The 19618-nt window shown below is 49.0% G+C and overlaps 1 protein-coding gene across 15 annotated transcripts in view; it reads left to right on the top strand.

The window, feature by feature from the left end:
• Nucleotides 1-19618, top strand: part of GRAMD2A (GRAM domain containing 2A) — a gene marked incomplete at its 3' end in the record, with an annotated part of 32755 nt that extends 13137 nt beyond the window's left edge. For 4 of the 15 annotated variants that reach the window (XM_079122955.1, XM_079122959.1, XM_079122947.1 and 1 more), the window contains 11 exons: nt 10953-11045; nt 11875-11932; nt 12278-12374; nt 12981-13084; nt 13744-13842; nt 14121-14192; nt 14701-14763; nt 15748-15892; nt 16133-16232; nt 17114-17218; nt 19130-19618. In XM_079122955.1, coding sequence (XP_078979081.1) covers nt 10953-11045; nt 11875-11932; nt 12278-12374; nt 12981-13084; nt 13744-13842; nt 14121-14192; nt 14701-14763; nt 15748-15892; nt 16133-16232; nt 17114-17218; nt 19130-19178 — 985 coding nt within the window. Of the gene's footprint in view, nt 1-799; nt 2311-8969; nt 10794-10952; nt 11046-11874; nt 11933-12277; nt 12375-12980; nt 13085-13743; nt 13843-14120; nt 14193-14700; nt 14764-15747; nt 15893-16132; nt 16237-17113; nt 17223-17484; nt 17667-19129 lie in introns of those variants that run through there. The other 11 variants (XM_079122958.1, XM_079122952.1, XM_079122949.1 and 8 more) reach the window with 10 other exon arrangements.

Here is a 19618-nt window from a genome sequence, read left to right as displayed (position 1 = left end):
CCCTCTAGCCTTGACTTTTCTTTGGAGCTCCTCAGTCATATATGACTTGACATCCACTTAAGTGCTGTCTCCACTTCAATATCTCTCCCACTTGTTCAAAACTGAGCTTGTGATTCTTTCCTCCACACATACTCCTTCTCCAGTGTATTTTCCCCTGTTTTATCTCTGCAAAATGGCCAAGTACCCTACTTGCTTAAGCCAGAAATCTTCTAGAGTCATACTTAACACTTTCTCCCTCTCACCCCACATCCAATTGATCACTCAGTTAGGTAGATTCCATTAGGAAATACATATCCTTAATCCACTCTTGGCCTTTTATCCCCACTGCTACCCATTCCTAGACATCACCTCTCTGCTAAGCTACAGTCTCCTAACTGATTTGTCTCCATGGAAACAAAGGATGAGAGAGTTACACAGTGGATCCCACATATCCATCACCTGTCTATAGTAACCTGCAAGTTCAGGTCATTCCTGTTTTATCCATATTCACCCTCCCTTCCTCCTTCCCACTTCTGTTGGATTACTTTTATTTGTTTATTTTTGTGCTACTGGGAATCAAACCCTGGGCACTCTCACTGAGCCACATCCCTAATTCTTTATAGTTTCTTTTGAGATAGGGTCTAAGTTGCCCAGGCTGGTCTCCAACTTGTGATCCTCCTATCTTAGCCTCCCAAGTTGCTAGGACCATAGGCATGTGCCATTGGGCCTGACCTTTGTTGGATTACTTTGAAGCAAATCTGTATATCAGTGCATTTTTAACATACAAAGTTGATACTGCACTTCCCTGTTTAAATCCATTTCTTCATTGATTCCCTGTTACTTGTAAGATAATAACCAAACCCTTACCTGGGGCCCCAGCAGCCTCTCCAACCTCATTGTTCACTGCTTCACTACTTAACTCTCCCCTTCTAACACCACAAAGGCATTGTTTATGGCCCTCATACATGTCCTGCACCTTTGGCCTCAGGGCCTTTTTGCATAACCCTCTACAGTGATACTCTTCAACTGTCATCCTCCGTCTGGTTAGCATTTACTGGATATCCGTTCAAATACTATTCTTTAGGAAAGTCTTTCTGCTTCTCATGGTTGAGTCAGGACTCTGCTAGAAGTCCTGTGCTTTTCCTTCATTGTATATGTTACACCATTATAATTATGCTTTGGTTTATGTAAATATTTGCTTCATGTCTGCCTTTCTCAGCAGACATGTTACAGAGAGTACCTTGCCTTACCTCCTAGTACACAACACTTGCCCAGATCTGAAAGAATAGCAGTCATTCAGTTGCTATTTGTAGAAGGAAGGGAGAAAGGAGAGAGGCTGGCAGTTCTCTGAGGACCATGCTCCTGCCAGCCTCTCCCAGGATAGAGGTTCTTCTGACCACAGAGGTCTGGTGGCCATATGTGGTTCACTCAGTTCCTGGCCTCTGCTTTTTTCCCTCAGACTTTTGTTTTCCCTCCTGTGCTGAGACTTTCTTCCCTCTTTGCAAAGGAGTAACTGAGGCCCGGAAAGAAAGAACGGCTTACTCAGGGCCCCTCAGCCAGCGAGACATCATTCCAAGCCTGCCTCCCTGTCTTCCACCCCTACCCCTGGGCTCTTTTAGGACCCAAGAGCATTTGTACTTGCCTGTGGTCCCGAGGACAGCCTGGTGGTCCACAGAGCCACAGTAATTCTGAGGTGGGTATCCTAGGGTCGTTGGGGTGGGGTATGCTGGATGGCATCCACTGTGGACAGAGCTGACTTGTCCCCAGAGTAGCCACACCCCCTGGCAGCCCTGAGTAGGGGTGTCTGAGCACTGGAGGCTGTCTGTGGGTCTCCCCCCTCAACAGAGTGGACACCAGGAGCACAGGGGTGCTCTGTTTCTTATTGAATGCAAGTCTGTTTTTAGACCTGAATGACAGGCTTCTTGTGTAGAAATGGCCAGGCCCCAAGTGGCCTGCCAAGAAAAAGTGGTCTGTCACCATGCCCGGGGGTGCCAGCTCAGACAGACACTGCACTGTGGGCGAGGCCAGCCACAGGCAGGGCACTCTGCAGACCAACTGCCTGCTTGTCGATGTGCCTGGACGCTGGAGGAAATCCTGGCTATCCCCTGGAGTAAAGCTTCCCGCTTTCGGCTGTTTGTCCCTGTCTGTCTCCCTGGTGACTGTTCTCACTCTGCAGGCCTTCGAGCTCTGGGCAGGAGGGAGAGGCAGCAATTGCTGACCTCAAACCTCCAGTGAAGGGAGGAAAAGGGAGGGGTCCTGAGCATAGCTGGGCCTAAGCTGTGCGGGTGCCTCTAGGCCCAGGGGGTAGGAGGAAGTTCACCCGTGTGACAGGTATGAAGAGGGCCTTCTCGGGCTGGCTGCTGCTTCCCTGGGTTGTAGTCTCCAGGGAATGCAGAGCAAGTGTGGAGTTTTGTGGGTACAGTTGGGACTCAGTGGTGCTCTGTTCCTTGCATCCTATGGGGAGATACACCTCTAGGTATCCTTCTAGGGCATGATGGGATGTGAGGCTCTTGACTCTCAGTGGTGCTGGTGGGGATGTGCAGTGTGAAGCTCATGGTCTACCCCAGACTGGACCATGACCTCTCTCAGATCCTCATAGCAGTCCTGAAGATCTGAAGGTCAGATTGGGGAGCTCCCTTCCCAGCCCCATTTTTTAGAGACACAGACTCAGAGTCAGGGGAGCTAGAAGCAAACCTGAGTGAGTTGTTCCCACTCCAGGTCTTATGTCCATGTCACGAGGGCCCTTTGCTTCTGAACAAATTACATGGAGGAACTTTTCAACTGGGAGAATTTGTTTAGTCCATAAGTAGTTATCAAGCACTTACTGAATGCCTGAAACTGTGTGAGGTTCTGGGGAAAGAGAGGCGAATATGACATAATCTATGTGGACACAGCTACCAAGCTGGCAGTACAGCCCAAGGCAGATAGCATGTAGATTGCAAGGGAGAGGTCAAATCTGGGGAAAGAGGGGTCTGCTCTCTTACTTGCTTGAGGGAGGAGGTGCTGGGGTTGAGAACAGGGGTCCCTTCTTGGGCAAGAACAGCTAGCTGTGCAGAGCCTGAGCACCTCAGCACTCGCCCCCAGAATTCCATTCCCACAAGGAACTGGGCCTTTCTAGTGTGTTTTGAGAACCCACACCTGAGTAGGGAGGTCAAGGAGCGGAAAAAAGGGGATTGGAGCCCATTATCTAGGAGTACTCTAGTTATCCAAGCAGCTAATGGCTGAGTGGACAATGTCTCACCTGCCAAGGATGGGAGGTGAGGTCACCTTTGCTCTCAGCTCCCTGACCATCCACTAGACAGAAGGACCCAAAGGTTTCCGAGACCCCCTGTAGGGAGAAGGAGCTCTCGTTAGCACCAGAGCTCAAAGGGATCTTTGTTTAGCCTGAATCTCCCTCCCCAAGGACTGAGCCAACCCACACCTACTCCTGAGCCACTATCTCTCCCAATTTGTTTGATTGATTGGAGAAGAGAAAACTGGGAGAAGGGATCTGATGTAGGGAACCCTAAACCCCAGAAGCGCCCCTGCATGATCATCTCAGCCTGAGAGGCATCCCTTTTGTCTCTTTGAAACTCCTTCTGCTGGGGTCTTTGGGGAGAGCTAGGGCCTTGCCAGGGAAAGCCACAGGAAGGGTAGAATTCCAGGTCCCTCAAATCATCCAGACTGTGCTACAGTGGAAAGAGTAATTTCTGCCAGACTGGAGTATGAATTAGAGCTCCACAAGTTTCCAGGTGTGTGCTCGGGAGCAAGGTGCTTTACCTCTCTGGGCCTGTTTTTCATCTGTGTAACAGGATGATGCCATCTCCCTTACAGAATGAGAGCTGAACTGAGGGGAGAGGGAATCACGAGCTAGATCGAGTCACCTTCCTTCTCTCTATGGGCCCAGGAAGGAACATGGCTCCCTAGCTAATGGGGCTTGTCTTGGTCTGAACACTTTCCTGAGTCCTTTGCTTTTCCTGGCCCTCAAGGCTCATGGTGGGTGTGAACTTTTTAAATTTATATTTTTGGTGCTGGGACTGGAACCCAAGACCTCATGCATGCCAGGCAAGTGCTCTACTGCTGAACCACATCCCCAGCCCTCATGGTGGCTATGGCTATGGCTTGGGTGTCAGACAGACCTCCTTGGAGCCCTGGCCCTGTATGAAAGAGTCAGAGCCTCTGCTGCTTCCATCTCCTCCATGGAATGTGGGTGGCACCACTTGCTCATGTGCCTGCACGATGTCATCTATAGTGTGCCCTAGTTTGCAGTCTTTGGGCAAACTAGGTGTAGAGGTTTCTTGTTGGCTGCAAGTGCTGGGGCGCTGGAACAAAAATTGGAAGCTAATGGGCAGCCAAGGGAAGCAGACCTCCTTTGCTCTCTCCCAGACTCCAGCCCAGTCCCTGGCTTTTATCTGCCTCTTGCCTCTGGGTGTCCCTAGAGGTTCTGCTCCAGCATCCACACAGCTAGGCCCCCTGCCATGCTCTCTCCTGCCTGTTCACCTTGGCTGCACATCTCTGTGTCTTCTGTTTTCCAGTTAGGATTCATTAAGAGGGAATCTGATGGGCCAGCTCTTCTCACAGGAGGCCACTGGTCAGCATGCAGATGACTTGGTTTGGAGCACACCTGTAGTTCTGTCCACAGTGGGCATTTATTAGGTCTTGGGGAAAAGGGTCTCTTGTCCTCCATATATATCTTTCATCTCAAAGCTGCTCCAGTTAGTAAAGAAAACAAATTATATTCCAGTCTAGGTGTCCTCAGGCCTCTCCCTAGGAAGTCAGGATTATGATTACACAGAGCACCTGCCCTTTCCTGAGCCCTTTGCGAGGGGGGCTGAACAGAATATTTGAATTGGGACCCAGTGAGTATCCCCCACGAAAACCCCACAGCTGCTCACTAGCCCAACCCCCCTGCACTCAGTAAGAGATTCAACTATGGGAATTTCTCCCCTTTTTTAGTCAGTGGAAAGGGTGTAGCAGTTCTCTGAGATATGGAATGCCACCTTAGAAAATAAAAATTGAAGTACAATTTCTGTGTAAGTACAGAGATAGCAATTATAGGATTATTTTTGCAAAAGAAGGAAATTGCTTTTTACCCTCAATTTTTGGCATGTTAATAAGCCTGACTCCATCCACATTATGCAAGCTAGTCCTCAGGAGAGGTTTATCAACCAGTTCCTGGCCTGTGTGTTGGGACTGTGACTTTGAAAGAACACAGTGTGGTTCAGAATTGGCCTCTGCCACGTGGGAAGTCTGTCTTGTCACTTTCTTAGCACAACCCAGGACATGGACCATGTGGGCTTAACAGTCAAAGGAAATCTGTATTCATAAGAGGATGCCCTGCCTGACCACAATGGAAGGCTCAGGATGATTGGATCTGAGGTCTTGAGCCCAGGCAGGTGGACTGGCCTGGTATGCTTCTCCCTCTGAGCCACAATGGAGGAGGTGGGCAGGATTTTTGCAGTGATTTCTTAACACTTGTGGGCTTCAGATCACCTGGGAGCCTTTAAAAGCCTGAAGCTAATCATATCTGCCTTGTGACCCAGCAATTCCAGCCCAAAATGTTTGCCCAGAAGAATGAACACTTGTGTTCACAAGAGTGGTACTAGAGTTTTCATTGAGTTTCGTAACAGGCAAAAACTGGAAACTGCTCATGCACATCAGTGGCAAACTAAAAATATAAATTGTATATCCATACACAGGAATTGTAAATGCTAGTGAAAACACACACCTCACTGTCACACAACGCTGTGATTCTTTCAAACATTGCCGAGTCAAAACAGCCACATAAAAGAGTATGTATGGTATAATTCTGTTCATACAAAGTCCCTAAAGAGATGAAGGCAATCTCTGTTGGAAATCAGGATGATGGTTTTCTCTGGAATGAGAGGGGACAGGCAGTGAAACTAGAACAAGCAGGATGAGATTATGGGGGACTGGTCCCCAGGTATGTGTTCATTTTTGAAGTGCATCGAATTAATATGCACTTTATGTGCTCTTTTCTATATTTATATTTAACTTTAATAGCAACTTAAAAATATATATCACTAAATACTACCCCCAGAGATTCTGCTATAACTGGTTGGAAAGAGGGCTCAGGCATCTTTTTTTTTTTTTTTTTCTTCTAAAAAGTCTTGCAGGTGATTCTAATGTGAACCTAGCTAGCTCCACGTTAGTGCTAACAGGAGAGTGGGTTGCTTTTCTCTTTGAGGAAGGAGGTGAGCTGTGTGCTCAGTGGGAGGTAAGGGAGGAATGAGGAGATCTGGGGGGCATTTGGACCACCGCCAGAGGGAGGAGCCCCAGATCTAGACAGCTGAACCTCAGCTTATGAAGCTCTATTCTTGTCTCTAGATGGCTGCTTCCGTTGTTTATGGGTTTGTAATCTCCGGGGTCTCTGCTAAAATGCATTTTATTTTTGTTTTGTTTTGTGGTACTGGGGATTGAACCAGGGTGCATAACGACTGAGTTATATCCAAGACATTTTTATTTTTTATTTTGAGACAGAGTCTCACTAAGCTGCTTAGGGCCTTGCTAAGTTGCTGAGGCTAGCCTGGAACTTGCAATCTTCCTGCCTCAGCCTGCTGAGTTGCTGGGATTACAGGCATGCACCACTGTGCCTAGCAAAGATGCATTTTTTGTTTGGAGGAGGACAGTGCTGTTTTCACATCTCACACTGGAGATCACAGAGGCCTAATGTCCTGGCTGGCTGCAGGAGAGGTGGAGCTGGCCCTCGGTATGACCTATAAGATGCTATTGTATCTCAGACGTCCATGAGGAGTCTGAGAGAGTGTGGGCACCTCTCTGTGGGAGGAGACACTGCAGGGGACGACCTGCTGCCAGTTGTGGAGAAGGCGACACCTGTGACCACTCAGGCCCAACTGACTCAGGCTGCCAGGCCTGACTGGGGTTTTTGCTTCAGTGTCAGCCACAGGCATTGCTACTGCCAGAGGCACCCTGGGTCCTGGAGAGAGGTCTGTCCTGTGGTTGGGGAGGGTTGGGGTGGGGAGCAGGCTGGGCACAGACAGCTGCAGTGGATGCCAGAGGGGCCCAACCTGCACTTTCAACCAAATACCTCAGCCCAGCCCATCTGGACCACTTTCTTCTTCTATCTCCCACCTGAGTTTCCCCTTTGATCCATCAGTCATTGTGGGTTGAGTGTCTCATGGTGCCAGGCCAGTGCTGTCTGCCTTCCCTACAGACCAGGGCTCTTGAAGGGAAGAGTCCAGTTGTGGTGACCCCTACTGGCTCCTGTCCATTTCTCCCTCCTTTCTTGCTGGGTGTCAGCCATTCTCTGTGCCCCTTTCACTCTTACTGCCTTGCTTTTCTCTCTTTTGGGTACTATCATCTCTCTTCCTCTGTCTGTCCTTCCTTCCTTCCTTCCTTCATTTTGCAAACACTGGCTGTGGGCTGGGGATGCAGAGATGTAGCAGACATGCCCCTGCAGGAGCTCAGAGTCTGGGGGAGGCAGAAGAGTAAGAAGACAAGCACAGTTGGGCCCGGTAAGTGCTTGGGTGGAAGCAGGCAGGAGGGACAAGGGACCACAGAGGAGGGAGTGCACGGCAGCTTTGCCAGAAGAAACCAAGGAAGGTTTCACAGAGGAGGTAACATTTGAACTGGGGCTTCCAATATGACCAGGAATTCCCCAGGTAGATAAGCATGGTAAGGGTTCCAGGCAGAGCCGTGGAGGGGCTGCAGGGGTGATGAAGGTGAGGTGCTCAGCTGTGTGGGACGGGTAGCAAGATGGCGAGGAAGTGGTGGGGAACTGCAGGGCAGTCAGCAGGAGAAGGTGGGTCAGATCTGACTCAGAAGGCCCTGTTGGCAGTGTGGATGTACCCGAGAAAGAGGCAGGTGTGAAAGAGCGAGGTGTGTTGAGCAGGTGTGGTTAGGAAGCTGTTGCCAGCACCCAGGAAAAGACAAGAGTGGCCTGGGCTTGCCTGGTGTAGCAGGACGGAGAAACAAAGATGATCCTGTGGTTAGGGAGTGGCAAGGCTCTGGAGGCCAGGTGGGGGTGGGAGAGAGATGAATGAGGATTCTGGCTGGTTATCTGTGTGGACGGTAGAGTCTTTCATGGGTATTGGGTGCTCAGAAGGAAGCAGGTTTGGGGGATGAGGCTGAGGCCACTTTGATGGATGCATCTAGACAGCAGATGATAAAGTGTCAAGGTTGGAGATGGAGATTTGGGGGTGTCTGCCCAGTGGCAGTATTGTGAGCCTGGGGGAGACATGGAGAGCAGAGTGCATATGGCAGGTGCCCATGCAGTCTGGTCCACAAGGTCTGCGGGAGACTTGCATCTCTCCTGCCATCACAGTGGCTCCCTTTTCTTGACATCTCCCTATGCTTGCTGCCTGTCTCCACCCCTTCGTGCAGGGCAGTCCCCAAACCAGGCTCATGGTGTGATAAGCTCAGTAAGTATTTATGGAGGAATGGAGTGGGCAGATGGCCCCGGTTCCACACCAGCCAGTGGGGCTTGGGGGAAGCAGATTCTGCTGTGCCCTCCAATAGGCTTTCCTGCCCTTGAACCAGGCTCAGCAGGGGAAGGAACCTCCTTTGAGTTTCCCAATCTTGGGTACTCCCTTTCAGGTTAAAAAGACTGCCATTGGGGCTGGGATTGAAGCTTAGTGGTAGAGCGCTTGCCTTGCATGTGTGAGGCACTGGGTTCCATCCTCAGCACCATACAAAAATAATTAAATAAAATAAAGGTGGCATGTCCATCTACAACTAAAATGAATAAATAAATATATATAAATAATAAATAATAATATATAAATATATATTAAAATTAATATATTTTAACATATTAATTTTAATAAATATATATTAAAATTAATATATTATTATATTATATATATAAATATATATATTAAAAGACTGCCATTCCCCTGCCACATCCCCCTCATGACTGTAATTACTTTTGTGTGTGTGTGTTTTTTTTTTTATTTTTTAGACTTCTTTTAGTTGCAGGTAGACACAATGCCTTTATTTCATTTATTTGTTTATTTTATCTGATGCTGAGGATTGAACCCAGTGCATCACACATGCTAGGAGAGTGCCCTACCCTGAACCACAACCCCAGTCCACTTTTGTGGTTTTGATTGAAAAAATAAATGTAATTTCAGGACCCCACAACCTGATATTAACTCCACAGTTTGAACATGGGGTTGGGTTGGAATGGGATGGATCGGTAGGAGCTATGGCTTATGACCACGTAGGTATAAGCAACTGACTATGGCAGCAATATTTATGGGGGGAAAGGCAATGTTAGCATCGGGGTCAAATTGTTAGGATAATTTGTCATTTCACAAGATTCAGTAAACACAGTCATATGTTTTTTAACAGTGGAGAAATGTAAACGTTCTGAGAAATGCATTGTTGGGTGATTTTGTTGTGCAAACCTTTGTGGAGTGCTTTCACAGACTTAACATAGTGATGATGTCACAATGTCATATAATCTTATGGGATCACCATCATATATGTGGTCTGCCCATCACTGACCAAAATGACTTGTATATGTTGATGAGTATACCAAGCTTTCTATAAGTTTGATGACAGAGACTGATTTATGGGTGGGGTTTCCTGGTTCTTCATAGAGTGACAGTGGGCAGGGCCTGTTCCTTGGTGAGTCTCAATATCCTGATCCTTGCAATGGTATGGTGGGAAGGACCCAGACTAAATGCTTTCTCAGGGTTTCCTGGCAGATCTTGGACTGAATTAGTAATTTTTTTTTTTTTTAAATACTGGGGATTGAACCCAGAGGTGCTTTATCCCTAAACCTTTTTATTTCTTATTTATTTTTTGAGTCAGAGTCTTGCTAAGTTGCTTAGGACCTCACTAAATTGCTGAGACTATCCTTTAATCTGTGATTCTTCTGCCTCAGCCTTCCAAGTTGTTGTGATTACAGGCATGTGCCACTGTGCCTGACCCTGACTTAGTCATTCTGATCTTGAGAATTTAAGTTTGTCCCAATCACAGAGCTGAGTGTAACTATGTGTTGGGATTTTCAGGTTTCATATTCTAGTTCCTTTGTAGTGGGGACCACTACATAGGACCTTGTTATCTATTCTGGACCTCTACACTGCTCTATTTTGTCCCTGCTTCTTGGCCACCATCTCTTTCTGCTCAGTCCTTGGGATCCCTCAGCCGGGGCTAGTTTGACTGCTCAGGCTTTACCGTTGCCAAGTGTGAGAAGGCAGGAATGGGGAACCCTATTCTTTGCAACTACAGGAGCTCAAAGGCTGCTAGGGAACCTCACCTATTCAGGGAGAATATCTCTTTCCTCCTAGGACATTTAAAAAATATATTTTTAGTTGTAGATGGACACAATACCTTTTATTTATTTATATGTAGTGCTAAGGATCGAACCCAGTGTCTCACACATGCTAGGCAAGCACTCTACCACGGAGCTGCAAGGCCTGGGACATTTTTGAAATGGTTTGGCTGTCATGGTTGATGCCTCCTGACTGTCTGGTGACTGAGGCCACTTCCTAGTATGGGACAGCTCCACCCCTCCCAGCCACTCTCACCTGTGGGTTGACTGGAGTCCAGCTCCAATGTTGTCAGCTGCATCAGCTCCTTACCTTTGATAAGGCCACCTATGCTCAGTGATTTTTCCCAGAACCTGACAGTTTATAGTAGTGCTGCCCAGGCACTTTAGAAACTTTTGCTTTTAGTCACGAACAAGTCTCAAAGTCTTCCCTGCCAAGGTGCCTCCTCTAGGGTGGGGCTGGAGATCCTACTTTTCTGCTTCTAGCAGCTGCCTCGCACTCAAAATGAGATGGACGATTGATTTTCCTTCTGGTTCGGGCATTAACTAAACCTCAGGCTTCCAGGAAAGATCCCGTGTGAGAAGCCCCACTCTGTCATTGCTACCTCTGAATTGTGATGTCTTCAACCTCACCCTGGATATTAGGGCCAGTCTTGGGTGGGGGACAGAGGTAGGTGTCAAGGGCATGGTGTCCCCCAAAAGCCCCACTTCCTGATATGGGCCTGTTTCTCCCTAGCAACCAACAAATGCATGGAAAGACAGCATCTCTGAAGAGCCCTGCGTCCTACATGGAGACACCAGACAGGGTTCAGGAACCCCCAGAATACAGGTGAGCCCCCCTATCTCCACTCCCAATCAGAGGTACATGCAGATTGAGGAATGGGAAGTCCTTGGGAGGTGACCTTTTAGAAAGGGGACCTGAAGGCTGGCCAGGGCCCCTTAGTAAGTCTGTTACATTGGGCACAGGCTGCCCAGGGCTCTTGTCCCACCCCTCCAGCTTGTCCCAGTGCATTGGGACCTAGTTGAGTCTAGGCTTCTCGGGTTACCAACTGCCTCCGTGCCCACCTGTCCTCTGGCCAGTCTGGTCAGGGCAAAATTTTGCCTTTCAACACCACCTCTTTCCCCCAGACTGGTAGCCTCGGTCAATCTGAATGAGCTTGCGCTGAGCCCCGAACTGCACAGCTCTAGGTCACTGAGAGGAGGTGGCAAAGAGGGCAGGCCTGCCAGATCATAGCCCATGGCCTGGCCGCAGAGCTGTGAGACTCATGTCTCCACATCAAGCCCCCCCGCCAATGACCCCATCCCTACACTGTTCCTCTGCTTACCTCTTAGCCAAAGAAATGGGAGAGGTCTTTAACACACATGGGGGGCAGCTCCTAAGCATCTTGGGAGACTAAGGCTCAGGCTGAGCATTCTCCTGTGGTTTGTGCTCACACCTGTCTGGGAAGGAGGCCTCTCAGCACCCACTCCCTGCCCTTCCCCAGGAATGAGCTGTGTGCTTGCTGTACTTAGAATTTTGCTATGTCCCCTTGAGAAGGGCTCTAGTTTCCAATCTCTGCCCCAACCTTCTGGCTCAAAGCCAGGCAGAATTGGCTCTGAGGATGCATGGGCAGGACTCAAGGGTTCTTTGTCCCTGGAATGGAATGTCTCCTTTGCAGTCTGTACTGGCCAGAAAGCTTGAAGGGCGAAGAGATAAAGAAGTATGGCCGGGAAGGGGTAAGTGTGGAGAGACTGACTTCCTACTGTTCACCAGGGGAGGTGCCCTGGGCTGTCTGAATTCAGTAATAACTCCTTGGCCACTAGGCTTATCAGCAGGAATCCAGGAGACCTAAGTGGGTGTCCCTGTCTGGGTGGGAGTGGTGTGTCTCCCCTCCATTCACAGGCTGCTTGTCAGGACTCAGCATTATCAGGAGACTACCTGTGTTTGGAACTCAGCACTCCATACCCACTGGCTGTTTATTGGCCTCTTCATTTGAAGTTCCTGGGCAGGGGGCTGTGGCATTATTTCTTGGTGATTGGAGAAGGGTCCTTTTGGTGGTTTGATCTCCCTGGGCTTCTCAGATCCAGCCCATGTGTTTGCAGACACCACTGAGTAAATACAACCAGCAATACCACAAGCTGTTTAAGGACATCCCCTTGGAGGAAATGGTTCTAAAAGGTGAGCTGTCTCCCTGGTGTGGCTGCCAGGTGCCTGCAGTGCCTGGGTCCCAGGTACTCTACTCTGGAGCATCCAATTCACAGTTTAGATATGGGAACTGGTTGCCCTTTGGATTCGATTGGTACTTCTTCCTTCAAAAGTGTGAAAAGACTGGGCTGGTTTGGGATATGAAGTTGAATTTATGAAGTTTTTCTTGAAGAAATATAGGCTTCCACATTTCTTTCTTTTATCAGGAACTGTTGTTTGCTGCTCACAACCCTCACTGAGCATGTGCACTGTCAAGGTCCTCTCCCCACGGCAGGGCAGAGTGGGGCCCAGCAAGGGGTTCTGCCTGGAGGTAGTAGAAATCCAGGCTTCGAGGCCCTAGGCAGGAACCTGCTTGGATCTAGCAGTCTGCTGCAATGAATGGGGCAGGCAGGATTCTCAGGAGAAGGACTCTTGGATCACCTAGGCAGATGTACTGCTTGGGGCCTGGGATGGAGACAGGGGAGTCTGAGGAGGGCAGGTGCTGAGACTGGACTCTAGACTCCTGAGTGTGAAGACCCAGGCCTGAGGCTTCTTGAGCTGACCTTGCTCATGGCAGTCTTCTCTTCTGTGACTTCCTAGTATGCTCCTGTGCACTCCAGAGGGACCTCCTCCTCCAGGGCCGGCTCTACATCTCCCCCAACTGGCTCTGCTTTCATGCCAGCCTCTTTGGCAAGGATATCAAGGTAGTGATGGGTGGTAAGGCTGCTATGTCCCAGCAAGGTCCCAGCCCCAGCCCAAGGAAGAGGCAGCTCCTGCCCTGTGGGCATGCCTTTAGTCATGCCTTTCCTCTGCATGCTGGACACTTGATGAAGCCTTTCACTAGTTGGATAAGCAGCATCAAGGTATCTCATCGGGTATCCAGGGAAGTAGTCCTGCCCTTTCTAACAGAGGTCCCAATCTTGACCCCACATGTAGCTCGCACAATTCACAGCCAAATTATTCTGTCTCTGGGTATCTCAGAAATGCCTTCAGAATCAGAGATGGATATCACATTTAGAGGGATCCATATTTAGGTCAAGAGAGAGTGTAGGGAACTCTAGAAAACTCCATAACCCAACTGTGGGATCTATCAGAAATCTACCTACCAAGATGGTTGTATCCTTGGTCTCTTGAATAAAGAGATCATACCTAGATGAGTGTCCAGAGTGGCATGTGCAGCCAAGATGGGGTAAAGTGTTGGGAATAACTGGAAGAGGAGCCTGGGTGTTTCCCCACATGAGGTCAACCTTCTCCAGGGTCTCCATGTAGATCATTGCCAACTATGGCTGTGGCCCTATGCAGGTAGAAAAGGGACTATGTCCTTGGGACTGGGTCCTGAGAGAAGTATGCCTCTCCCTCTCAGGTGGTCATTCCTGTGGTATCTGTGCAAATGATAAAGAAACACAAGATGGCGCGACTTCTTCCCAATGGACTGGCCATCACCACCAACACCAGCCAGAAGGTTAGTGAGTATTTGGGCCAGCACTTCCTTGTCAGTTTCCACACCCGAGACCCAAGAGGCCGCTGCTTGATTCTGGCCCACTCCCAGGCCTTTATTTCTCCCTACCCTGAAACTCTCCAGTGGATATTTTAGGCCATATTACAAGCTGGAAGAGACAGTCCTGGGTGGAAGCTTTTTATTGAGTCTCAGTCCATATCCCTATTGGCCTGCCCCCAATCCATGAAGGTGGCCTGCTGGCACAGCAATCTAACTACTTCTATTTTTTCTCCATGTCCCAGTATGTTTTTGTGTCACTTCTCTCCCGGGACAGTGTATATGACTTGCTGAGGAGGGTCTGCACACACTTACAGGTATGGAGCCAAGGAGCAGAAATTGGGTCAGGGAGACTGTTCAGAACTGGACCCAGGTTGTGGGACAAGGCTGTTTGGGGAGGTCACCTGTCTGTCTAGCACAGGAAACAGGAGAAGGGAGTGTGAGTAAATGCTCAGACTCAGTGTACCAGGGGCTGTACTTGGACTGTGCATCTGTGAGCATGTCTGTTTAAGGCCAGTGGGCCCTCGAATGTCCTCGTGTACATATCCATACTCACTAATGTAAAAATAGACATGAGTATGTGGCTGCTTCCCAATATGACCTGCAATCCTCTCTGGCCTGTGGTGAGGAATGGGAGTGGGGAGGGGTTGGCAGCATTAGAAGTTAAGTTGCCTGGGACTTGCCCTTCTGCTCTAGTATGGAATAGGGGGCCCCTGCAAACCCTTGGAGCTGAGCTTAGACAACATGACTTATTTGGAGGTAAATTATCCTGAAGGATATCAAGGCCTCCCTATGTCCAACTTTGCCTGTTTCCTTTCTCCTCAGCCTTCCAGCAAGAAGAGTCTGAGTGTAAGAAAATTTCCAGAGGAACCGGAGTGTGAGTCTCTGGTGAGAACTGAGGCTGGAAGCAAACACTACTGAGAGTACTTGTGGCTCTGAGGCTTTAGGGTCTCCCAGGACCTTAGGCACCAGGTTCAAAAGTCAGTGGCCAGACTGTGCCAGAGGGTCCCCTAGACTCCATGCCACACATGGAGGCTACTTAGTGCCTTTTCTGTTCTGAGCAGAACAGAAGTCCAGGCCCTGGAACACCATTTAGTTTGAGTCCCACACCTGTATGGATGCAGGGTCAGTGATCCATCCTCTTTCCTTTGACAGTCAAGAGGACTTTCGTGGAGACAGACATGTCTCTGGAGAAGAACTGCAAAGACTGTCACTTTACAACTCATACAGAATTTAGGTTTGCTGAGGTCCCAGCAGTTTGCTTTGGTATTTAGGGACCTGGGTAGGCAGAGCTGAGTTTTTAGGGCAGAGATGGGGTAGAAATGACCCCAGGGTGTTTGAAGCCTACTCAGTAACTATTAAGCATTCAGCCAAGTATGCAATATGCATAACATTGTGCAGGGGATAGAAGGTGATGTTCCCATTTCTGTCGATACAGACCCTAAGTCTCTCCTGTCAATGTCAGTGATTTGTTCAGGGTTAGAGACTGGATTAGAAGGAGCCATGATTTATGCCATCTAAGGCCCGCTGTGCCAATCTCAGACTCAAATCTGAGCATGTACCAGGATTGGCTTATCTAAGAACTGCTGTAGTTCTAAGCAGTGACCCTCAAGGACACTGTTTCTTGGCAGAGGGGCTGTTGTCACAGCAAGAGGAGCAGATAGGAGAGATATATGATTGGGCTATGGCAATTGTCCCCACCTGTGAATTTGCTTCCATCTCTGGCTAAGCATCGAGGGATAAAGGTTCCTAAGTGTTTGAGGGTCCCATGACTCCCATACTGGAAATATCTGGAGAAAGCCTTGATAAACCCTTAGGGCAAGAGGGAGCCCAAAGGCAGTGGTGAGACAACTTCTCCTATCTTTTTTGTAGGAAGTCCTCATTCCTGAGATGAAGTGGAGAAAAGTGTGCCCTGCCTCCAGATCCCTGTCACTCCCAGACAACATCCCTTGTATCCCTCAGGCATCCATGGACTGCACAGACAGCTTCTTCCCCTCCAGGAAGCCTCCAGGTTCTGGTGAGTTCAGGGGACTTTTCTGTGACAAACACTTGCAGAGGCCAGACTTCCTTCTAGTTCTGTGAAAAAGGTTTAGCATAGTCAGCAGGGCTTCTGAGAGATGTTTCTTTCTTTCTACAAATCAATATGAAAAAGTCAGGGGCCCAAGTAGCTTCAGCAAAGGAGGAGAGGGAGGCACGCCCCATGCTGGCTGGGGTCCTGCCTGCCCTAAGAAGATGCCTAACTGCTCTCCCATTGCAGAGAGTGCAGCCTGTGAGGACAGGGAGCTGGAGGAGGAGCCCACAAGTGACCAGGAGCTGAGGCTCTGGGATTCCCGCCTCCTCAAGGTCGTCTTCCTGCTGTAGGTGACTGTGCTGGGGGAGGAGGACAGACTCACCTGGGAGGGTCTGGATATTTGGAACAGGGGTCTTGGAGGGTGGAGAGGTCACTATCTAGAGCCAGGGGAAGATTTAAAGCAAATGCCGAGCCATGGGCGTTGCCTGAAGGTCCATTGACTTGCCCTTCTATAGCAAGAGAAAGTTTTGCTCCTGAAACCCTGTAATTTAGGCATAAGGCTGTGCAGTGGGAAGGGGCAGGATATGACACTATTGAGAAAACGAAAACTGCTGCTCAGGATTGGGGAGAGGAGAGAGTTGGCAGAATTGTAGAGAGCCATCAGATAGTTAGGGAGAAGTACTGACTCAGGGAAAAGCATGCTTTCCCCACTGCTCATTAGGGAAGTTTCTAGACCCCCTGACTTGTTTGTACCTCTTTCTAAGGACCAGTAGAGTAGTAGTGGGAGGTTACATGCACAGCCAGCCCCTGGTTTTCCCTCATCTTGCCTCATCTGCTTCTTCTGACTCTGCGGGCTAGGTGGTCGTCAACCTCAGCACCTGCAGGGGGGAAGGGCCTGCCACCTTAGGGAATCTTAATGGCCTCCTAGGGGAGGCCCAGGAAGGACCAAGGTGACTGGTCAGAGGGGGAAGATGGGACAACAGAGCTCAGCTGAAGGGCCCAGAATTCCTGCCAGGCTGTGAGGACATTTCCATGGGGATGGGTCTCAGGACTCCATGCAGCCTCTAGGAAGAATGATGCCCAGGCCTCAACATGGCTGCAGGGCAAAGGGTTCATTAATTACTCAGTTGCAGGAGTAGCTTAGTCCACATTCCTATTTCCAGTGAGTTTCCCCAAATACCCTTTTTCTAGAAGAAATGTTCAACTCCATTTTGCCCATTTCTCTAGGATCTGCTTCTTGGTCATGTCCTCATCCTATCTGGCATTCCGCATCTCCCAACTGGAACAACGGTTATGCTCCTTAAATTGGGATGCTCCAGTCCCTGAGCACAGGTGAGATCCTCTCTCTTCCTAATACCTTTGGGATTGAGGGTTAAGGCTAGGAGCCCAGTCTTCCCATTACCCTGGGTGGACTTGGCCATGTTGTCTGCTGGTTTGATGACCCTAAGCGAGTTTGGGTAATAGTGTGTGCAAGGTATACAGATCCTACTGTGGACTACTTTCAAGGGGGAAAAAAGACTTCACTGGCCCTTCTGCTCATATCTGTCCACCTTCTGGGCACTTTCTCTAATCTGAGCATTCATCTCTCCTGTGTGCAGGTAACAGCCACTTGGCCTTTGTCCTCATACCTTCTCCAAGAAGAATGCTCTGGGTGCTAAACTTCCAATGATACCTTTGATTTATGCTGCTGCTATGCTGAGACTGAATATGAAGGAAAATATTCTAGATCCCTCTGCTCCCCCAAGTCTTCTTCCTCCCTCAATGGGTGATCTGAAGTACCTATTTACAAATTAACTGGATCCTACAAATTTTGGACTCAAACAAAAAGCTAGATTTTTGGAACCAGCAGAGGAATTCTGTGCACTAAACTTCAGCAAGCACTTAATGAAACAAAAAAATTAAACTTGCTCCTTGAAAACGGTTCTGGCAACAAGCAGAGCCCTGGGGGCTACCTCAAGGGCCAAAGGCCATGTTTGATGCCTGGAACGTGGCTTTCTATCACATGACCCACTCCAGGGTAGGCGGGGAGGAAGAGGCCAGTACATAAATCCTGTGTGTGTGTGCTCTGCTCTCTTCTAACACACTTCTCTTGCTTGGGACACTGAGGGTCTCTGCCCTGGAGATTCCAGAAAGACATGAATTTTCTTGTTCTGAGCCAAAGTTCTGTGCTGGCCCCTAATGAGGAGTCCAGTCGAATCCAGAAAAAATTTTATCAACAGCAAGGGCTGTGAAGGAGAATGGAGGTCCCAGAATTCCATATCCCCAGCTGTTATTTTCTGATGAGACAGGTGAAGCAGGGCCTCTGATTACCTGTGGTTATCTACCTGGTATTAGGTCTATCCCTGGTATACTCAAACATTTCCAAGGTGTCCCAGGCCCTGGAAGCAGGTGAGGGGAAGGGTGGAAGCTTTGATTTGAGTTCTTTCTGGGTACTTCCTGCCTGACTGCCCAGATCTCAGGCATGGCAAACAGCAGTCTGCTGGGGAGACTTGCCTGGGCAGCCAAATGCAATGGTGTTAGGCCACCACAGGGCATATTTCACTTATGTCACTTGCAGTCAGCAGGCCATGAGGGATCTGTTCCCCAGGAATAAGGTGCAGGTGTCCTAGAGGGGCCTAGTTCAGTGCGTGGACTAGGTGTTTAGTCTGATACATTTGGGCACAAGAAATGTAAGGGACAAGATGGGTAGATACAATGATGGTTTTGCCTTGGAGAGTCTTCCTCTCTCTGCCTTCTCTGTTCTGAAAAGAACTCAGGCCTGATCTTCCTAGGACTCTCATTTGCTAAGACAGTACCTGTGGAGGTTCCAGAAAGGACTTAGTAAGGAGACCACAGATGTCAGAGAAAGGCACTTGTGCTGTGTGGGCAGGGTCAGAAACAGCCACTGTGTTCCCCTCTCTGATACCAAGAGTTAGTCAGGGGAGGAAATCCACGTGGAAATTCCTTATCACAGACCAGAGATCATCTGTTCTATTCATGACAAATCCAAATGAGAACTGGAAGGACTGATAGTAGGTGACAATCCCAGTTCAGACCAGAGAGCCCTTCATCCTCTCCACATACCACTTCCCCAGACTGAGTGTAGAGCCTGGCCTCGTGTGTGGTTTGCACCGAATCTGGACGTCTAGGTGAAACTCACTGCTGATTCCTCTCACAGGGCCACACTGGATGCACACCCATCTTTTTTCTTTCTTTACTTTTGGATACAGCCCCCTTCATCACTCTTTTTCACCATATTTTCAGGGAAACAATGCTTCTTGCTCCAGTCCATTCCCTCCCTGGTCCTTGCTGAAAGGCAGGGAGAACAAATCCATTCTCTGAGCCTTGCTAGGTTGAACTGGAGACCATGAGAGATGCCAAGTCACAGTTGGATGTGCCGCGATGCTGGTCTCCTGCCAGACCCTGGACTCAGAAAGGGCTGGAGGTGTGCTGTAGGGTAGGTGGTTTTGGAGACATGCTTGTGGCCCAGGGCTCTGAGTGGCTTGGGTATGCCTGTTCCTCCGGACCATCCTTTCTCCATTTCTCCCTTTGTCCCCCACCCTGGTCCTCTGGGGCTACTCTGTGTTCTACTGGGCTCATTTATAAACTGTTTAAGTATTCACACATTCCTGCTTGTGTTGGCTAATGCTCCTCTAATTGAGAGTTTGGGATCAAACACCCTAGGGTTGTTCCACTGTGGCATTAGCCTTTGAATATTGTTTAAAATAATAAAAAATCCTGATTTTTCTAGTG

This window comes from Sciurus vulgaris (assembly GCF_902686455.1).
Source record: "Sciurus vulgaris genome assembly, chromosome: 2".
Lineage (NCBI taxonomy): Eukaryota > Metazoa > Chordata > Mammalia > Rodentia > Sciuridae > Sciurus > Sciurus vulgaris.
This window is presented reverse-complemented; position numbering and strand designations above follow the sequence as displayed.